The sequence below is a fragment of the Pteropus alecto genome, unplaced genomic scaffold (assembly GCF_000325575.1).
Source record: "Pteropus alecto unplaced genomic scaffold, ASM32557v1 scaffold213, whole genome shotgun sequence".
Classification (NCBI taxonomy): Eukaryota; Metazoa; Chordata; class Mammalia; order Chiroptera; family Pteropodidae; genus Pteropus; species Pteropus alecto.
The window spans coordinates 1,884,571-1,901,303 of record NW_006434829.1 but is presented as its reverse complement, the minus strand read 5'-3'; the positions used below and the strand labels follow the sequence as shown (position 1 = coordinate 1,901,303).

Here is a 16,733-nt window from a genome sequence, read left to right as displayed (position 1 = left end):
CCCAGCTCCTAACCTGTCAAATGCAGAGGTGAAGATGCCACCGGCGGACAGATGCTGACCGGGTCACAGAGTCGACGACGAAGCACGGAGCAGAAGCCAGGGCCCCAGTCGGGTGACAACCACTCACCAAAACCGCGCATCGGGACGGTGATGTTCAAACACAGGGCTGTCCCAACACGTGCCTCAGCCAGTTTGTCCTGGAGCCTGAGGCCTCCCTTGCCCATCTGCTCTTCCTGAGACGGCTCGTTCTCCGCTCCTAAAACCGATTCGGGTCGGAGAAAACACCTCGTGTCTAACCAGTCTGAATCATGACAGTAATTCAGTTTAGGGGTAGGAAGTGTTGGCAGAGGACTGTGTGTGTGTGTGTGTGTGTGTGTGTGTGTGTGTGTGTGTGTGAGAGAGAGAGAGCCTGGATGTGGTTCTGAAGCCGCAGTTCATACTGATCCGAAGGCATTGAGAGTTCTGGCCACCCAAAAAGGGAGGGAGGGAAGGAGGGAAGGAGGGAGAGAGAGAGATCGCGACAAGCACTTGAAAGCTAATCACGGTTGATCCACGCGGGAGTTCGGGGCCTTAATGAAGCCATTAGCCAAAGGCCATTCGGAGGAGGAAATGGGGAGACGGAACTCTGAGCACATTACCTGTAATGAACCCAAGACGGGACCGCGGGGATTCTTAGCACCTGTGATGGCCGGCGTGCGCGCTGCAGCCCTGCAGAAGACTCCCCGGGGGCGCACGCGTGCGGGCGGGCGGGCGGCCGCGGACGGGCTGCTCTCCGTTCATGACAGACGCCTCTTCCCACGCTGTGTCGTTCAATGCCAAAGGTCGTTTCTGAGTCAGCTGCTTCCTCTGCAGAAAGGACTTTGAAAATCTCTCCCGTTGCATCTCCCGCTTCGAAGCGGGGCAGTGCTTCTGGAGACGGACTTGGGTAAAAGGTGCCCAGAGATGTCCCAAAGCCACAGACGCGCTTTCATCCTCAGCCGGCCAGAAAGAGAACCGTTTCAAAAGTGCACGCAGGTCGCGCTCACGGACTCGAGAGAAGTGCTCTGGCCATCGCTTTCCGAGCACGACGCGCAGGGGTGCCGTACCGATCACTGGGCACGGAGCCGCGAGGAGCCACGAAGGCCCCCTCCCTGCCATGGGGGCCTCCTGTGAGCACAGGGGAAGGCAGGGCGGTTTGCTGAGAAGTCTGCATAGAAAACGAAGCCCACAGTTCCCTGGTGTCCACCGCAATGACTGTGGGCATTTGGGGACGAGTCCTGCCTCGCGGGCCTCGTGGTGGACGGACGTCGGCTGTCGCTGCTCTGTGCCTGGTGGGAATCTCTCTGTTCCCTCCCCTCCCTTCTTCCCGTGGGACTCGGTCTTGGAAGACGCGTCACTCGGAGCGGCCCCATCCTCCCTCGGGCTCTGGGGAAAATCGGGTTCTCGTCCAGCCTCTGGAGGCTGCCACTTCCGGCTCACGCGGCCTCACTGCCACCTCGGCCTGCGTCACCAGTCACCACACCTCCTTTTCCTCTGACCCACAGGCTGCTGCTTCTGAGAATGCTTACGGTTACATTGGGCCCACCCCAGATAACCCAGCATAATCTTCTTATCTCAAGATACTTACTTAATCACAACCTCAAAGTCCCTTTTACAGTGTGAGGACATCAATCCACAGGTCCCGGAGATTAGCTCGTGGGTGTCTGGGTGGGGAGGTGCAGGAGCCCACCAACCACAGAAGCTTCGTGCTCAAACCAGCCAGAATTAGTTTGTCACCCACGACCACAGGCGAACTGAGGTGTAGCTTCTGCGTGGTGTCTGCAATAGAGAGAAAAAAGGGTAAATATCTCTTGATTGTTGTTAGAACCCAGGAGGATGATTATAAATAAACCGAAAGTCAGTTGTTCAACATTCTTGGGAAATTGTTCCAAAGACCGGTCCTTTTACCCGAGTTCCTAAGGTGAGCGCCCTGGTGTCTCGTCCAAACAAGGACAGGTGGGCGTGCGCCAGGAAGGTCCCCCGACCCAGCCGACCAGCTCCCCTGACCCGGGCCCGTCTGCTTCTCCCGCAGGACACCGAGATCCTGAACACCGCCATACTCACAGGCAAGACGGTCGCCTTGCCCGTCAAGGTGGTCTCTGTGGAGGAGAGGGGCGCCGTGGCGGACATCTCAGAGGCCGTGGAATGCAGGTCCGCGGACGAGGACGTCCTCGAAGTAAGTGACTCCGTCAGCCCCCTGGAGTGGGCCGATGGGACCGTCACCTGAGCATCCCGTGGGTGAAGAGAGTTAAGCCCGGGGAAATTAGAGGCTCGACCGTTCGGCTTGTGTACACCGCACTGCTGGGCGATTTTATGTAAAAATCAGCTCGTTTTCACAGTGGCGGCAGCCAATTATAAGGTTTTTTTAATGGGCAAGAAATTAAAAACTTAAATACATCTGCAGTGTGGGTCGAGCCCACGTGGCAGCTGCTGGAACCCCGGTTCTTTAAGGCAAACGGTGAACCGGGGGTCACACTGAGCCCGCCGCCCGACATGTAAAGTTTGATCGGAGGCCGACGACGTGACTCTTTCCGTACGGTCTGTGGCTGCATTTGTGTGACAACGGGACAGTTGAGTCATCGTGACAGAGCCCACGTGGCTCGCAAGTCCAAAATACATACCTTTTGCACAAAAAAGCATCCAGATAATGGTCTTTTTCCCCCTCTAATGGAGTCTGACGGATAGCACCCCGTCTTTTCTGGGGTGTTAAAGCCCCGAGTGAGTAGAAGAGAGGGAGGACTGGGTGGAGAGACCCTGTCTGCACGCCCCACGCCCAGCGCGGGCCCGCGGCAGCCCGGCGGGGCCCACTGTCCCCTGCACCGGGTGCGGCCACCGCGGGGTCACACTGTCGTGGTCTGCGTCACCGTGCCCGCCTTCCAGCACGTGGCGCTGAGGCGTCCCAGCGACGGCAGGCGAGTCCCTCCATTCTCTGACTGTCGGGAGGGACGCTCCTCACTCGCCCGGAAGAGATCCATGGGCCCCTGGTGGCCCTGAGCCCACAGTGCTCCACAGAGGACCCCAAGCCCGCGGGGGCAGGGGGCGGGGGGCCAAAGGGCTAAGCCGCGCCATCCAAAACGCTAGGTGCATGTGGGACTTTAAATTCCCTAGTAGTCACCGTTCAAAGAATAAAAAGAAACGAGAATCTCTTTTAAAGAATGTATCGTGTTTAACCGATTAATCGGTTCTACAGGTCATCAATATTAAAATTGTTAACGCGATAGTCCACGCTTGTCACTCAGCCTTTCGAACACAGTGTGCATTTCGCCCCGAGCACCCCTTGGCTGCAGCCCCGGCCGGGGGTCCCAGCCGCGCACGGTGAGTGGCCGCTGTGCCGGGCAGCAGGGTCTAAACGCACAGGCAGGATTTCCCCGGGTCGGCACCGCAGATACCTTGTGCCAGATGATTCTGTGAGATGCGGGCTGCCCCGTGCACTGTGGGATGTTTAGGAGCATTATGACGTCTACCCACTAGGAGCCTATAGGACTCCCCGAGTTGTGACAATCATAAGTATCCCCAGATGTTGCTAAATGTCCCCCGATGGGAAGAATCACCCCCACTGAGAATCAGCGCTCTGTTTGCCTGGACAGCACCCCACTTTCTTCTGTCCGATGTGACTTTGGCCAGGATGGGGAGGGGGGAGGTGCTGGGTTTGGCTCCGGAGCCCACCCACCCCCACACGGCCATGGACCCACACCCAGTGCTCGCCGGCCACTGGCCTTTATCACTACTGATCTGCCGTGTCCCCATGAGCCAGGACTTCTGATAAGTCCGACACTGTGAAAGGCCCTCCAGCACCGTCGACTTCTCCAGGCGGGCGAGAAGCAGCCGGCAAAACCCAGACACAGGTCCCATCACAGCCGCGCACATGGCCTCCCGCAGCTGCTCCTAAACGCGTGCGACGTGGAGCCCGGTGCGGGTATGTGCAGGAATATAATCGGTGTTTTTAGGGAAATAAATGTATTCAGACTAAAAATCGCCTCGTGAAACAGATTTGGAGTGATCGTGGCCCGAGCTGCTGGCAGAGCGGGGTGAAGGTGGCACGGGCAGACCCAGAGGACGGGGGAGGACGCGGCCAAGGGCGGCGGTGAGCGCGTGAGGATGCACGACTCGGGGGTGGCTCTAAGGAGGGGACATTTGGGCCAGTGAGCAGGGGACGTCATGACTGCCAGTGCCTGCTATTGCCTGTGACCCCGGTTTGCACAGTGCTCTGACACTCGGGCACCCGCCTGTCTTCCCGAGTGACGTCTGCCTGGGCCACAGCCTGGCACGTGCTTTCTGTGGGCGCTCCCGAGGCCACGGGGGGCGGGCATGCTGGGATTGAATCGTCACTAAAGAAAGTCCATTTATTGAATTCCCAGTGCCACCTGTCCGACCCCCAGGCACGGTTCCAGCTAACGGATCCCAGTGCAGAGCTAAAAATAACGCAGAGGGGCCACCGGCAGCCCAGCCCTCCCGGGCCACCCACCCAAGGGGCCGGCGTTGGTCCCCTCCGCGGCGAGCATGCTCGGCCGGGCGAGGCCGGCGCTCTGGCCGCGGGCAGCCGGCAGCTCTCCCTAGCGCTTCTACGATGCCACAGGCTCTGGGCTCCGCAGTGCTCAGGCCTGCAGGGTCAGCCACAGGCTTTTAAAGCATCGGTGAGAGAGAGGACCGTGTGGGTGGCGACCCACCCCACCCGCCCGCAGCAGGAAAGTGGGCCGACTCCCCCAAGCTGGGAAGAGCCCCCCGTTCCCGCTTCTCAAGCCTGGGGCTCCAGAAGAAAGGCTGGGGCGTCTCTATGCTCAGGAGCCATTTGGTTCTGAGAACGGCAGAACGTTGAGGACAGCACGGCGACTCCTGGGCGCAGGCCGGCCGAGCGGCACTGCCCTGCACGCCCCTTCCGGGCCCAGGGGTGGCACTGCGGCCAAGGAAGACCCTCGCCCGAGCTCCCCTTCCAGCACCGGGTCCCCCGCGCGGCTCCGGTGCGTGCCTGAGAGCTCGCCCACCGCACGCAGCCCCTGTCTCCCTCTCGCCTCACGCGTTCATCCGGGAAGTGGGGGCACACGTGTTCGGCGGGCGTCGTGGGGTGGTTGCTGGTTCCCCACAGTTATACCTGCAAAGCACGAAGCGCGAGGCATTCACGCAGCCTGTCTCGCTGCCCCGGGGGACGCTTGGCCGTGTTTGGAGACGCTTCTGGTTGCCCCAGCTCAGGGGAGAGGGGCTGCTGGCACCTAGTGGGTGGGGTCCCGGGGGGCTGCTAACCAGCCTAGACGCCCAGGGTGCCTGATAACAAGGGCGTTCCCGGCCCCAAGTGTCGGCCAGGCCGAGGTCAGCACATGCAGCCGGCCATGGCTGTCCGCAGCCTTGGAGCCACGGGTCGGAATATCATTTTATTCTGGGACGCTGCCAGATACTCTGATTTGGGTTTTAAAGAGATCACTTGGGCGAGTCTGAGGTGGATACTATTCAAAGTTCATTTTACGAATCAGGAAGCCAAGGTCCAGAGAGGTTGAGTGACTTGCCCCAGGACACACAGCCGATAAATGGCAGAGCCAGAGTTCGAGCCCAGTCTGCCCGGTCACCGGCCCGCAGGTCTCAGGCTCCTGGTGCTCGGACGAACTTGAAAGCTGCCGCTCCCCTCACAGATAGACGTGCGGATCCGCCTGACGCTGTGCCGCCCAGCATGGCCGCCACCTACCGCGCGTGGCCACTGATGTTCACACTCGTGGCTACCGTATTGGACGACACACATGTAGGACACTGGAGCGCCACAGGAAGTCCCGTAGGAACCGGAACCTTCGCCTGGTGAGACCTGTGCATGCCTTCGACCCTGAGAGAGGCTGGCAGGTGGGCTAGGTGCCCGGGACCGGCGGGGACTGGGCAGGTGGTTCTGACCCCTCTCCGAAGCCGCAGAGGACACTGCTCCGAGAAAAGCCTTCATGTCAGATGACACCATTTGTTCGCGAGTCACATTGCTCTGGCGCCAGCCGAGGAGCCATCTGCTCCGCCTCGGGGGAGAGCTGGGCCCGGGAACAGGGCTCCCGCCAGATACCAGACGTCTGCCCGACTTCGCTCTCACCGCGAGGATTTGGTCCCAGGCCGCCCCGGCGCCCACCCTGCAGCCACCCCTTTGTCTTTCCCGGGGTGGTGCGGCCGTGGAGGGCGCGCCTCTGGGGCGGGCTGAGCGGGGTGACGCTGTGGCGTGAGGGGCCGGGCCGGGCGGCCGCAGGCGCGGGGGGGCTGCTCGCCCGGATCCGCTGTTCTTTCTCCCTCTCACGTGGCGGCTCCTGGAGGCTCCAGTCCCCAGCTTCCCAGGTTTGAGTCCCGCAGAGACGAGATGCTCCCTCCGCCCAGTCAAAGACCCCGGGACCTCCTGTCGCCGGGCCGGGCTGAGCCGTGGGACCTTCCTGGCCCGTGCCAGGGGCCGGGGCGGTGCGATGAGCTGTGGGTCCGGCCCCTGCGGGGCGGAGGTCAAGGCCGACGGCAGCGCATGGGCTTAGCACGCGCGTCTGGGGAGGGATCCCGGGAATACTTTTAAACCGTTACAGAAAACGAGTGGACGTTGGGCCTCCAGGGAAGTCCCCCTCCGCGTGCGTGGACGCGCGCGCGTGCGTGCGCTGGCCGGGTGGATGGCGGGCGATGAGTGTCCCCAGCGGCGGGAAGTGTGACACCTGAGAGGCCGACACCTGCACATCTTCTCCCCGCCCGCCCCACACGGTGGTTGCCGTGGCAACACGCTGCCCCGCAGGTAGTGAGACCATCTCTGGCCATTTCGTTCTCCCTGGGGCCCCGCGGTTGTCTGCCAGTCGTCTGCTCGGAGGAGGGATCGGCCGAGCCGTCTCCCAGGGGTGCTCCCGGGAGATCTTGCAGCCCCATCCCTGGAGGAACGCAGGCCGGCCACTGACGGCCGGGGCAGGGTTTCCCCTGTGCGCACTGCCCGCCGGGGACAGCGCCCACAAATAGAGACTAAGAGACTGGAAACAAAATAAATAAGTAGACGCCGGCGCTTAGCTGTGCCGGGCGGAGAGAGTCGGGAAGCGGGGGAGAGAGCAGACAGGGCCCGCGGCCTGCGAGGGGGCGGACACCTTAGGGGCTGGCTTTCCATACCTCCAAGGCCAGCTGCCGGCCCTGCCCTGCCCAGCGTGCCCCCAAACCCTCCGCCTGGTCTGTGAGGCCCGCGAGACACCAGGACGGACCTGCAAGGCTTTTAGGGTTCGGGCCGGGAGCAAAACTGTGTGTCCTCGTTTTTCAAGGCTGGTAACTGAGGAGATATTTTAAAAACGCGTGCGGGCCAAGTGTGACCTCAGGGCCGCTCATTTGCAAGCTCTGATTCATTCATTCATCCATTCATTCCTTCATTCATTTTTCAGCGTCCGTTTCCCGTGGACCTACTATGTGCCAGGTTTCAGGTGCTAGGGACACGACCCTGAACAGACGGACAAAATCCTTGTCGCGCTAGAGGGTGTGTTCTCAGGAGAGGGGACAAGGAATGGCGGAAACAAACGGCTAAATGGATGGCGCGGGAGACGGAGCGAGCAATAGGGAGCACGCGAGGAGGGGGTGGGGAGGTTTCGGGGAGTCACGACTATAAATGGAAATGGCAGAGAAAAAGTGTCAGAAGTTTACATTTGAGGAAACTCCAGAAGGAACTGCGGGTGGGAGGCCGCAGAAAGCCACCTGCGCATCATCGCCTCAGAGCATCCGGTGTCCTAGGGCAGGGTCCCCAGCCCCCCAGGCCACAGACAGGTACCGGTGCCGTCCTGTTAGGAACGGGCCGCACAGCAGGAGGTGAGCGGTGGGTGGGCGAGTGAGCGAAGCGTCATCTGCATCTGCAGCCGCTCCCAGCACCTGCGTCCGGGCCGCGGCTCCGCCTGGATCCTCGGGCCTTAGATGCCCATAGGAACCCCGGTCCCTGGTGCCACAAAGATTGGGAACCGCTGTTTTAGGGTCACAGCTGGGATAGAAGAAATGTAAATCTGATTCCTCTGTCTCTGAATTAATTTCTACTTCCAGCGTCCACTCTCCTAAGTGGAAAAACAAAACAAGCAGAAAACCGCTAGAGCAGGGCTTCGAATTCCGACCATGTAAGTGTGTGATGCCGAGTGGAGGTGCCGAATGAGCGGGGTGCCTGCGGGGGGCACAGGGGAGTCCGCAGCACAGAGGTGGGGTTTAAAGCATCATAATGAAAGGCCACAAGGAGGAAAGGCATCTGTTATGGATGGGGTGTTTGTGCACCCCGCCCCAGACTCCTCTGTCGAGATCCTAACCCCTAAGGTCATGGGGATAGGAAATGAGGCTTTGGAGAGCTGCTGGGGTCGGGAGGGTGGAGCCCTCACGATTGGGATTCGTGCCCTTGTGAAAGGGACCCCAGAGCTCCCTCCCCTCCTGGGACGTCAGGGCACAGCAGAAGGTGTCATCCGTGGACCGGGAAGCAGGTCCTCACCAGACACCGGATGTGCTGGCACCTTCTTCTGGGACTTCTGGCCTCCGGAGCTGCGGGAAATGAATGTCTGCTGCACAGTCCCCCACCCTAGTCTGGCCGCCTGTTACAGACACAGGATGTATACGACGCCGTGGAAACAGAACACAGAGGGGCAAATGCAGTGTTTCGAGGGGCGAGTTCCAGCTGTGGGGCATCAGCCTCACCTGGGGCCCTGTTAGAGATGCAAACGTGGCGGCCGCACTGAGATCTGCGTTGTCAGAGATTCTAGGGATGGCCCAGGAGGCCACACTGACCGGCCCTCCCTGAAGTGCACTCAGCTGTGAGAGCCTGTGGTGACCAGCAGATGCCTTTGCTTTCCCCGTGGAAGGTGATTCCTCAGAGTCTCCTCCGGAAGGCAGGTTGGACGTCCCCGGGAAGTGCCCAAGGCCCGAGTGACCACAGAAGATGTCATCTGATGCCCAGCATGCCGCTCAACCAGAATCCATGACCCGCCCCAGCCCTGCAGGTTCTTCGGAGCAGACTGGCGAGGTCAGTGGTCACCGCGCGTTCAGCCCGCGTGGCTTAACTCTCCGAGTGAGCAGAGTCGGGGCCGGTTATCTCAGTGGGCGCCCCGCCCACGACGGAAGGGGAGAAAGACGTCCAGAAATCAAGCTGGGCCACCGGAAGGGCTTCGGGCCTCCCTCTGTGCAGACGAGCCAGCTCGTCCCGTGACACCGTAGTTTCTGCTTCAGCCACTCAGGAGATGAGGATGCTTCCTGAGACTTCCCGGGGCCTGCGGCAGCTTCGGGCACAGCGGCGACCACGGCCCCGTCCTGTGCTGCGACTCCACACCCTTGGCGTTCCTCTGAATTATTTATAGGTTCTGGAGCGGCCAGGTTCCCCCTCGCCAGAGCTCAGAAAGGTAATAAATGAGGGAAGTCAATGGCCTGTAAATGACAACATTGATTAAAGAAGTGATTACTGATACAGCGCACGCCTCCCTGTTAGGCTCTCGCCTGCGCAGACGAGGACCACGTTTCCATGCTAATGAGAAGGCTGGGTCGGCGGCTCCGATTGGCTTCCACCCCTAACCAGCATGTAAACATCCTAAACCGCTCCTGACCGTGAGCGAGAAGCCCCGCCCATGTGTTCCCCTCCCCGCCGCTCCCTGCCGCTGTCCCATCCAGCCCGGCCCTCCCAGTGCGCCTCCGAACAGGGGTGCGAGCTGAGGCTGAAAATCGGGCCCAAGCGGCCATCCATCGTTTCCGGAAGCCGGCGCCCGAGAGGGTGATCAGAGGAGTTCGTTGCTCCCATCGGATGTTATTTTATCGGATCCACAGACAGGACGTTCGGACGGGAGGCAGGTCAGCGAGCTGGCAGCTTGTTCTCGGTGTGGAAAGCGCTCTGTGAAGAGTCCCCGAGGGCCTTCTCGACCTCTGAAACGTTACATAAGCCTTCGTGTGCCTGCTTTTCTACCGTAAGAACTAGCTTTACGTATATGCTCTAAGGAGTCAGCGACCCCAGAAAGGCTGAGACGCTGCTCGAGTGCTTTCTAGTTTTCAAATTAACTTGTGTTTCCACTGCTCTCAGCTCCATCTTAGCTCAGGCTCTCACCTCATCGCCCCTCACCCCAAGATTCTTGTTTGGTTGTCTTGAAGAAGGAATCCCCATGAAGAAAGGCTACCATCCGTCCAGCTGTCCATCATCCATCCATCCATCCGTCCGTCCATCCGTCCATCCATCCATCCATCCATCCATCCATCCATCCCTCCATCCCTCCATCCACTCATCCATCCATCTGTCCATCCGTCCAGCTATTCATCCATTTATTCATCTAACCATCCATCCATCGATCCGTCCATCCGTCCATCCGTCCATCCGTCCGTCCACCCATCCGTCCGTCCATCCATCCATCCATCCATCCATCTGTCCATCCATCCGTCTGTCCTTCCATCCGTCCGTCCATCCGTCCATCCGTCCATCCATTCAGTATCCGCTTTGCTGAGCTCCGGCTTCATGAGCAGCTGGTGTGAGGAAGGAAGAGATCGAAGATGAACCAGATGCACTTCTCGCCCTCCAGGATTTCACAGTTCAGCGGCAGATGTGAGCGCATGGGGCCCGTGTAAATCACAGCCCGTGAGCTTAGCACGCAAGACAGATCGCGCTGTTTCTCTACGACCCCGCTTGACTTGAAGCGGGCAGAGCATAACCTCAGTCTAATTTCCAGGAGACCGAACTATTGCCAAGGTCGAGAGGAAGGGCTTCTAGTCTTCGGGGCTTCCGTGCGTAGTTCCTGGGGGCACCGTTTTCAGTCAGAGTCCACAGGGCGACCTCTGATACAGTCCCACCCCGTCCACGTTGCCCACTGCACGGAACCCTGGTGTCGTCCCTCTGCTGTTCTGCCACGTGGGGATGTCCTTGGAGCTATAATTGGATTATGTCCTTAAGGGCTGAGTCTTTGGAACACAAACTCTGAATGCTCGCAGACTTTTTATTTTCCTTCTCTGTATGTTTGTTTTGCTTTGTGCTCTGCCTGCAAAGTTCCGCTAGAAACGGGGAAAGGGAGGGGAAGAATACAGAGGAAGGGAGCATAGGCCGCTGGCACTAATTCGATGCCGCCCTCCACGGATGAACAACTATAACACAATTATGCAAATAATTCCAGATGTCAGGGGAGGTGCCCGGCCAGGCTAGCCAGATAAGGTGCTCCCAGGCAGAGGGAACTACATGAGTGAAGGCCTGGGCGTCCTGCGGAACCATCGGGGCCGTGTGCTTGGAGGAGAGAGGGGAGGAACAGTGGGGCCCTGATGGCAAGGAAGGCAGGACAGCCCTTCGGACCCTGGGAGGCTGGATGGGGTCAGATGTGGACATAAGCCTGGGGAATGTGCCCATGTCATTCAATCCCAGGCGCAGTCCTGTGCGGCTTCAAGTTCACTTTGTGATTGTACCGATTCCCACCTCGAGCTGCTTTCTGCTTTCCATCCCAGGGCCTTCTCAGATGCCTGGGGTCTGTGTCTCAGCCTGGAGGTGCAGGGGAGTTAACCCACAGGGCAGCTCTCCCCCCATGGATGGCTGTGTAGTTTTTTCATGAATCCTTGAGGAGACAGCCCAATAGCCACAGCAGCAAATGCGAAAATGCACCTTTCCATTGGCTTTTCCTCTTTCTCTGCCTCCCTCATCCTGCTCCCTGGCCCTGGCTCTCCAGGCTCCCCTCCCAAGTAAACCAATTGCACCGAACCCTTGTCTCAGGCTCTGCATTGGGAGGAGCCTAAATTAAACACGTGTGCTTCGCAAGAGAAAAAACCAAGTGCAGGAAGGGAGGTCTCTGCATCCCCATGACCTTGTCCTCCGTCCCATCTCTGTCGCTGCAGGTGTCTGACCACTGTGACTACATCTTTGTCAATGGCAAGGAGATGAAAGGCAAGGTGGATGCGGTGGTGAACTTCACGTACCAGTACCTGAGCGCCCCCCTGCACGTCACTGTGTGGGTGCCCCGGCTGCCTCTGCAGATAGAGGTCTCTGACACAGAACTGAGCCAGATCAAAGGCTGGAGGGTCCCCATCGTGGCCAGTAAGAGGTGAGCCCGCTGGGAGAGGCACCAGAGCATGCTAACAAAGGTTTCGTATATCCGTCATCACTCGAAAGGAACGTGCAGAGACCGGCACATAGTAGGTGCTGCTGTTATCACAGCAGCTGCATTTCCTACACCCTAGCAGGACAGCGAGGCCGGGACGGCCCAGCCAGGCAGGAAGCTGCTCACGGTTGAGGCAGCGTCAGACCCAGGCCGCTCGCATCCCGCGCTCGGGGTTCCAGCCGACTGTCCCCTGAACGTGACTCCCCCAGAGGGGAGTGGCGGGAGCTTTCCATTTTTCTCACCCCTGAGCCCCCAGGGGATTTGACTTCTGGTTTATTTTCTATAAGCGAAACAGTGATTCTTTTCCCCATGCTTTATGCATAGCTGTAAGTTTGAAAAGCTCTGTGCACAGCAAATCATAAAGTTTAATTGCATTTATCCTGGGACATGGGTTACCGTTTACTCTTAAACAAACAAAAAATAACTCTGACTTATTTTTCGTGACTCTAGACTGTCACGTGTAGGAGTTTGGGGTCTTATTCGCCCAGCTCCGCAGCCCCTCGAAAGCCACGTAGGAGCTGTCGCCGAGTCCCTGACCTCCTGCCTGGAGTCCTCCGTCCTAAGCCACCTGCGCCGTTTTCCGGACAGTCTGCCAGGCGCCAGGGTCTTCCTCTTAAGGGCCAAGCTAGATCTCAAGGAGAAGAACTGGGACTGTGGGGTGTCGGACCCAGTTCTACACGGAGGAGCTCGTCCTCACTCAGAGAGGGCCGCCGTGAGCCCAGCCAGTACTTCAGACCGCTCGGTGGTCACGAGTGGCCGGGAGATCGGGTTTGTCCCATGTTCCTAAGCAGGGTACAACGGAGCCTTGCCGAGTTCGAGTCCAAGCTCTGCCGCTTGCCAGCTCTGTGAGCGTGGGGAAGCCACGCCCCGTCGGAGCCTAGGTTTCCTTGCCTGGAACATGGAATAATGACAGTTTTGCCTCATAGTGTTATAGGATGGAAACAAGCTCATTCGTGTGGAGCTTTTAATGGCACATTAATACAAAGGAACTGCCCGATAGAACTTTCTACGGTGGTGGAATATTCTAGAACCGTGGCGTCCAATACGACAGCCACATGGAACATTCGGAATCCAGTGTGTGACCGAGAAACTTAATGTCTTAACGTATTTCATTTTTATTCATTTAGATTGTAAATGGCCACGTGCTGCTGTTAGGGACAGGGTAGGCTGAGTCAGTGTGAGCTCTAAGTCTCTACGTGTCAATAAGTGTCTTCAGGGAGACGTCGAAAGCTCGTGCTCCTGTGGCTCCTGCCTGGAGCGCTGTGTCTCGGAGGTTGAGGTGGCAGGTGACGCGAGAGCCTCTGCGGTCACCTGCCCTGGGCCTGACCGCGTCCACTCCCTGCCCGCAGGCCCACGCGGGACAGCGAAGACGAGGACGATGAGGAGCGGCGGGGACGCGGCTGCGCCCTGCAGTACCAGCACGCCGCCGTGCGCGTGCTCACCCAGTTCGTGGCCGAGGGCGCCGGCCCCTGGGGACAGCCGAGCCACCTGCTCAGTCCCGACTGGCAGGTGGACGTCACCCACCTGGTGGCCGACTTCCTGAAGCTGGAGAAGCCGCACGTCGCCACGCTCCAGGACAGCAGGGTCCTGGTCGGGCGGGAGGTTGGCATGACCACCGTCCAGGTAGGGAGCGGAGCGTGGGGGTTCCCGGGCTTGGCGGGAACTGGGGGAGGCTTGCGAGATGGGCGGGTCATGGTGGCCGACTCCTTGTCCCCACGATAGCATCCTGGGGACACCGGAAGGTGAGCCCGGACCAGCGTTTGAGTCCGAATGTCCTTCCAAGCAGAATGCAGAAGGCGTCCATACAGCTCCTCTCTCGACCGCTGCGTCCCCCATTCCCACCGCCCCCCGGCTCTCCCCATCCTGCCTCTGCACCTCCCCACCCAGGACCCACTCTCCCTCACGCTCTTAGATGTCAACGTCCCCCCGCCCCGGGCCCCGCTCCTCCCGTGGCCGAGGGAAGACGCATCCCTTACCACGTCCTCTCGTCATCCTGCCATTTATTCACTCGACAAACTCTTCAGGACCCTACTGTCTCTTCTGCTCGAGGAAAAGCACAGGACGATGGGGTTTGGGGCAGATAACGGAGGCACGGAGGGCCTTTGCCTCAAGCCCTCAGTCCTCACCCTTCTGACCCCCCCTTCCGGAATGTCGTTCCGGATCCCGCGTGACCGCCATGTGTGGAAATGCCCGGTGCGTTTCGATCGCTTCACCTGGGTATCGCGGGTCCCACACCGGGCCGATGAGCTGAGCAGAGGGTCCGCTGGTCTGGGTGTGGACGGAGCGTGGGCCGTTTGTAATCCCGTCCTCCCGGTTAATTCCACGGTCCACGTGGAAGGCGGTCCCGGCTGCGCCAGGCCTGTTTCCTGGCTCCGGCCAGCAGCGTCATGCGTACGGCTAACCGGCTCGTGCGGGGTGCGGGGTGCGGGGCGCCTCATCTCAGTGGAAGGGTCGTTCCCTGTTACGAGCAGAATGGACTTAAGTGTCGATTTCACTTTTCCGAGAGAACCAAGGGCTTCGTGCGATTCTCGCGAAGGCGCCGTCCGGGCCGGCGTGCGTGGTGGAGGCGGCACATGAGTCCGTCACCCTGTAGTCTGCAGCTCCCACGTCTTTGGGGGGAAGGGAGGAAGGCCGGGGAAGCTTCCGCCCACGCAAACAGGGGTGACGGATTTGCCTTGTGTCCTGCTGATCCCACAGGTACTGTCCCCACTGTCTGACTCCATCCTGGCAGAGAAGACAGTAACCGTGTTAGATGACAAAGTGTCGGTGACAGACTTGGCCATCCAGCTGGTGGCCGGGCTGTCTGTCACCCTCCACCCCGGCGTGGAGAACAGCAAGGCCGTCACAGCTGTAGCCACGGCGCAGGACCTGCTACGGACGCCCAAGCAGGTGGGAGCCCAGCTGCGGGGCGGGGAGGGGCGGGGTGGTCGCTGTGCTGGATGCAGCAGGGGGGAGGCAGGCGGAGGGGGGGGCGCAGGCCCACGCTCCAGACCGGGGCCGAGGCAGCACAGGCAAAGGTGTCATCTTAGCCACGCAGATTTGGGGCAACACGGGCCACCTCGTCCGAGCAGTGGGGTCTGAGGCAACGCAGGCTGACGACGTGCCCAGCGCACATGCTGTGTCCGCGCTGTCCTGCTGCGTCACAAACCTAGCAGCTTGAAAGAGCAGCCACCTGCGAGCTCCCGGTTCTGCAGGTCGGCGGCCCGGGGACTCCGCCGGGCTCCGCACTCACGGTGGAGTCGGCCGGCCGGGCCCTTTCGCGGACGCTCCACACCCGCGTTTCATCGGCGGAATCGTCTCCTTCTGGTCACACGCCTGCCATGTCTGCTCCTGTGCCAGCCGCTGGCCAGCACCCCCTCTCAGCGTCCTGAGGCCACCGCGTTCCCTGTCACTTGCCACAGCCCCGTCATCTTCAGAACCGGCGTGGGCAGCCCTTCCGATGCCTTAACCCTCTGACTGCCCCCTGCCACAGCCAGAGAAGTCCTCCTGCTTTCAGAGGCCCGTGCGACAGCGTCAGGCTCCCCCAGGCAGGTCCCCTTGTCCTAGGGTCAGCTGTGCCATACAGCATAGCTCGGCGGCAAACGTCTCAGATCCCCGGTGCCAGGGAGTAGGCGGCCCATTCTAGAACCTGTGCAGTCGCTGAGTCCCAGAGCGCTGAGAGGCGGGACCTGGGTCATAGTCACATCTACATCCAGCCCAAATGGCAGGCGTTTCCCAGTTTATGAAGAGCAGCGGACAGTGGGGGAGACGGAGCAGGAAGCAGAAAGCTACTTGCTGAGATGAGTAGCTAATGGGGGGCCGCCTGGGGCAAGGCCGCCAACCGCCATCTGGTGTAGCCCGTCTGTCTTCCTCGGGGCTGGCACTGGAGGCCCCGCAGCGACGCAGACGAGTGTGTGGGTGGACTTCACCGACGGCAGACGGGACCCTGGACAGGGTGGAGCGCGCGGCCATTCCTGGGCCTGTGTGATGTCCGGTCGCTCAGAACGCCCCCTCTTTGGGGAGACGCATTGGCTTCTCCGGAGAAAACGCTGCGTCCCGGCCTCGTGCAGATTCGCTCACGGGGGACTCAGTGTCAGTCACTCCGCAGGGCGGACGCAGACGCGTCTCGGGGAGCCCACGGCGTTCCGCAGGCTTCATTCAGATTATCTGCCGTTCGGGGGGCTCGCTTTATGTTAAGGGCTTTCTCCGTCTCTCTCGAGTTGGTGAAGAAAAATTAATTTAAGATGAAAAGTCAGCCAAGATGAAGGAGCGGGCTGTGCTAACAGTCTTTTATCTCAGCCAGGGGGCGAGGAAGGCAGGCACCTTGCTGTCGTTAGCTCCGACTTTGAAATGCAAAATCTGAATGGCTCCTGGGCGCTGAGCATGAGGTGGGCTCCCATCCCATTTATTCTAAAGAAAGCTGGGACAGGAACGTAAAAAAAAAAGGAAACCGCGTTAATGCATTCGATTACGCATGGTGAGGGAACGAGCGGGGCCTGACGAAGCAAGGACGGGACGATGAGGGCCACCAACGCAGCGTGTTCCTGGCTCGGCCACTGCTGGGGGGTCCCGGCACCCTGCCTGCTGGGGAAGCTGGCCGCCAGCAGGGAGAGGGCTGGAAGGTTATTTTACTTGAGGCGCAAGGAAGCTGGCTGATGGATGGAGAGAGACCAGCTCCTCTCCGCAGGCTCGGGAGGGTGTTAC

At 60.1% G+C, this 16,733-nt stretch overlaps 1 protein-coding gene across 1 annotated transcript in view; it reads left to right on the top strand.

The window, feature by feature from the left end:
• The window catches only part of TMEM132C (transmembrane protein 132C), a 152,163-nt gene that overhangs the window by 131,707 nt on the left and 3,723 nt on the right, over positions 1 to 16,733 (top strand). The window contains exons 5-8 of the mRNA XM_015587890.1: positions 2,051 to 2,194; positions 11,788 to 11,993; positions 13,400 to 13,673; positions 14,748 to 14,939. Coding sequence (XP_015443376.1) covers positions 2,051 to 2,194; positions 11,788 to 11,993; positions 13,400 to 13,673; positions 14,748 to 14,939 — 816 coding nt within the window. The remainder of the gene's footprint in view (positions 1 to 2,050; positions 2,195 to 11,787; positions 11,994 to 13,399; positions 13,674 to 14,747; positions 14,940 to 16,733) is intronic.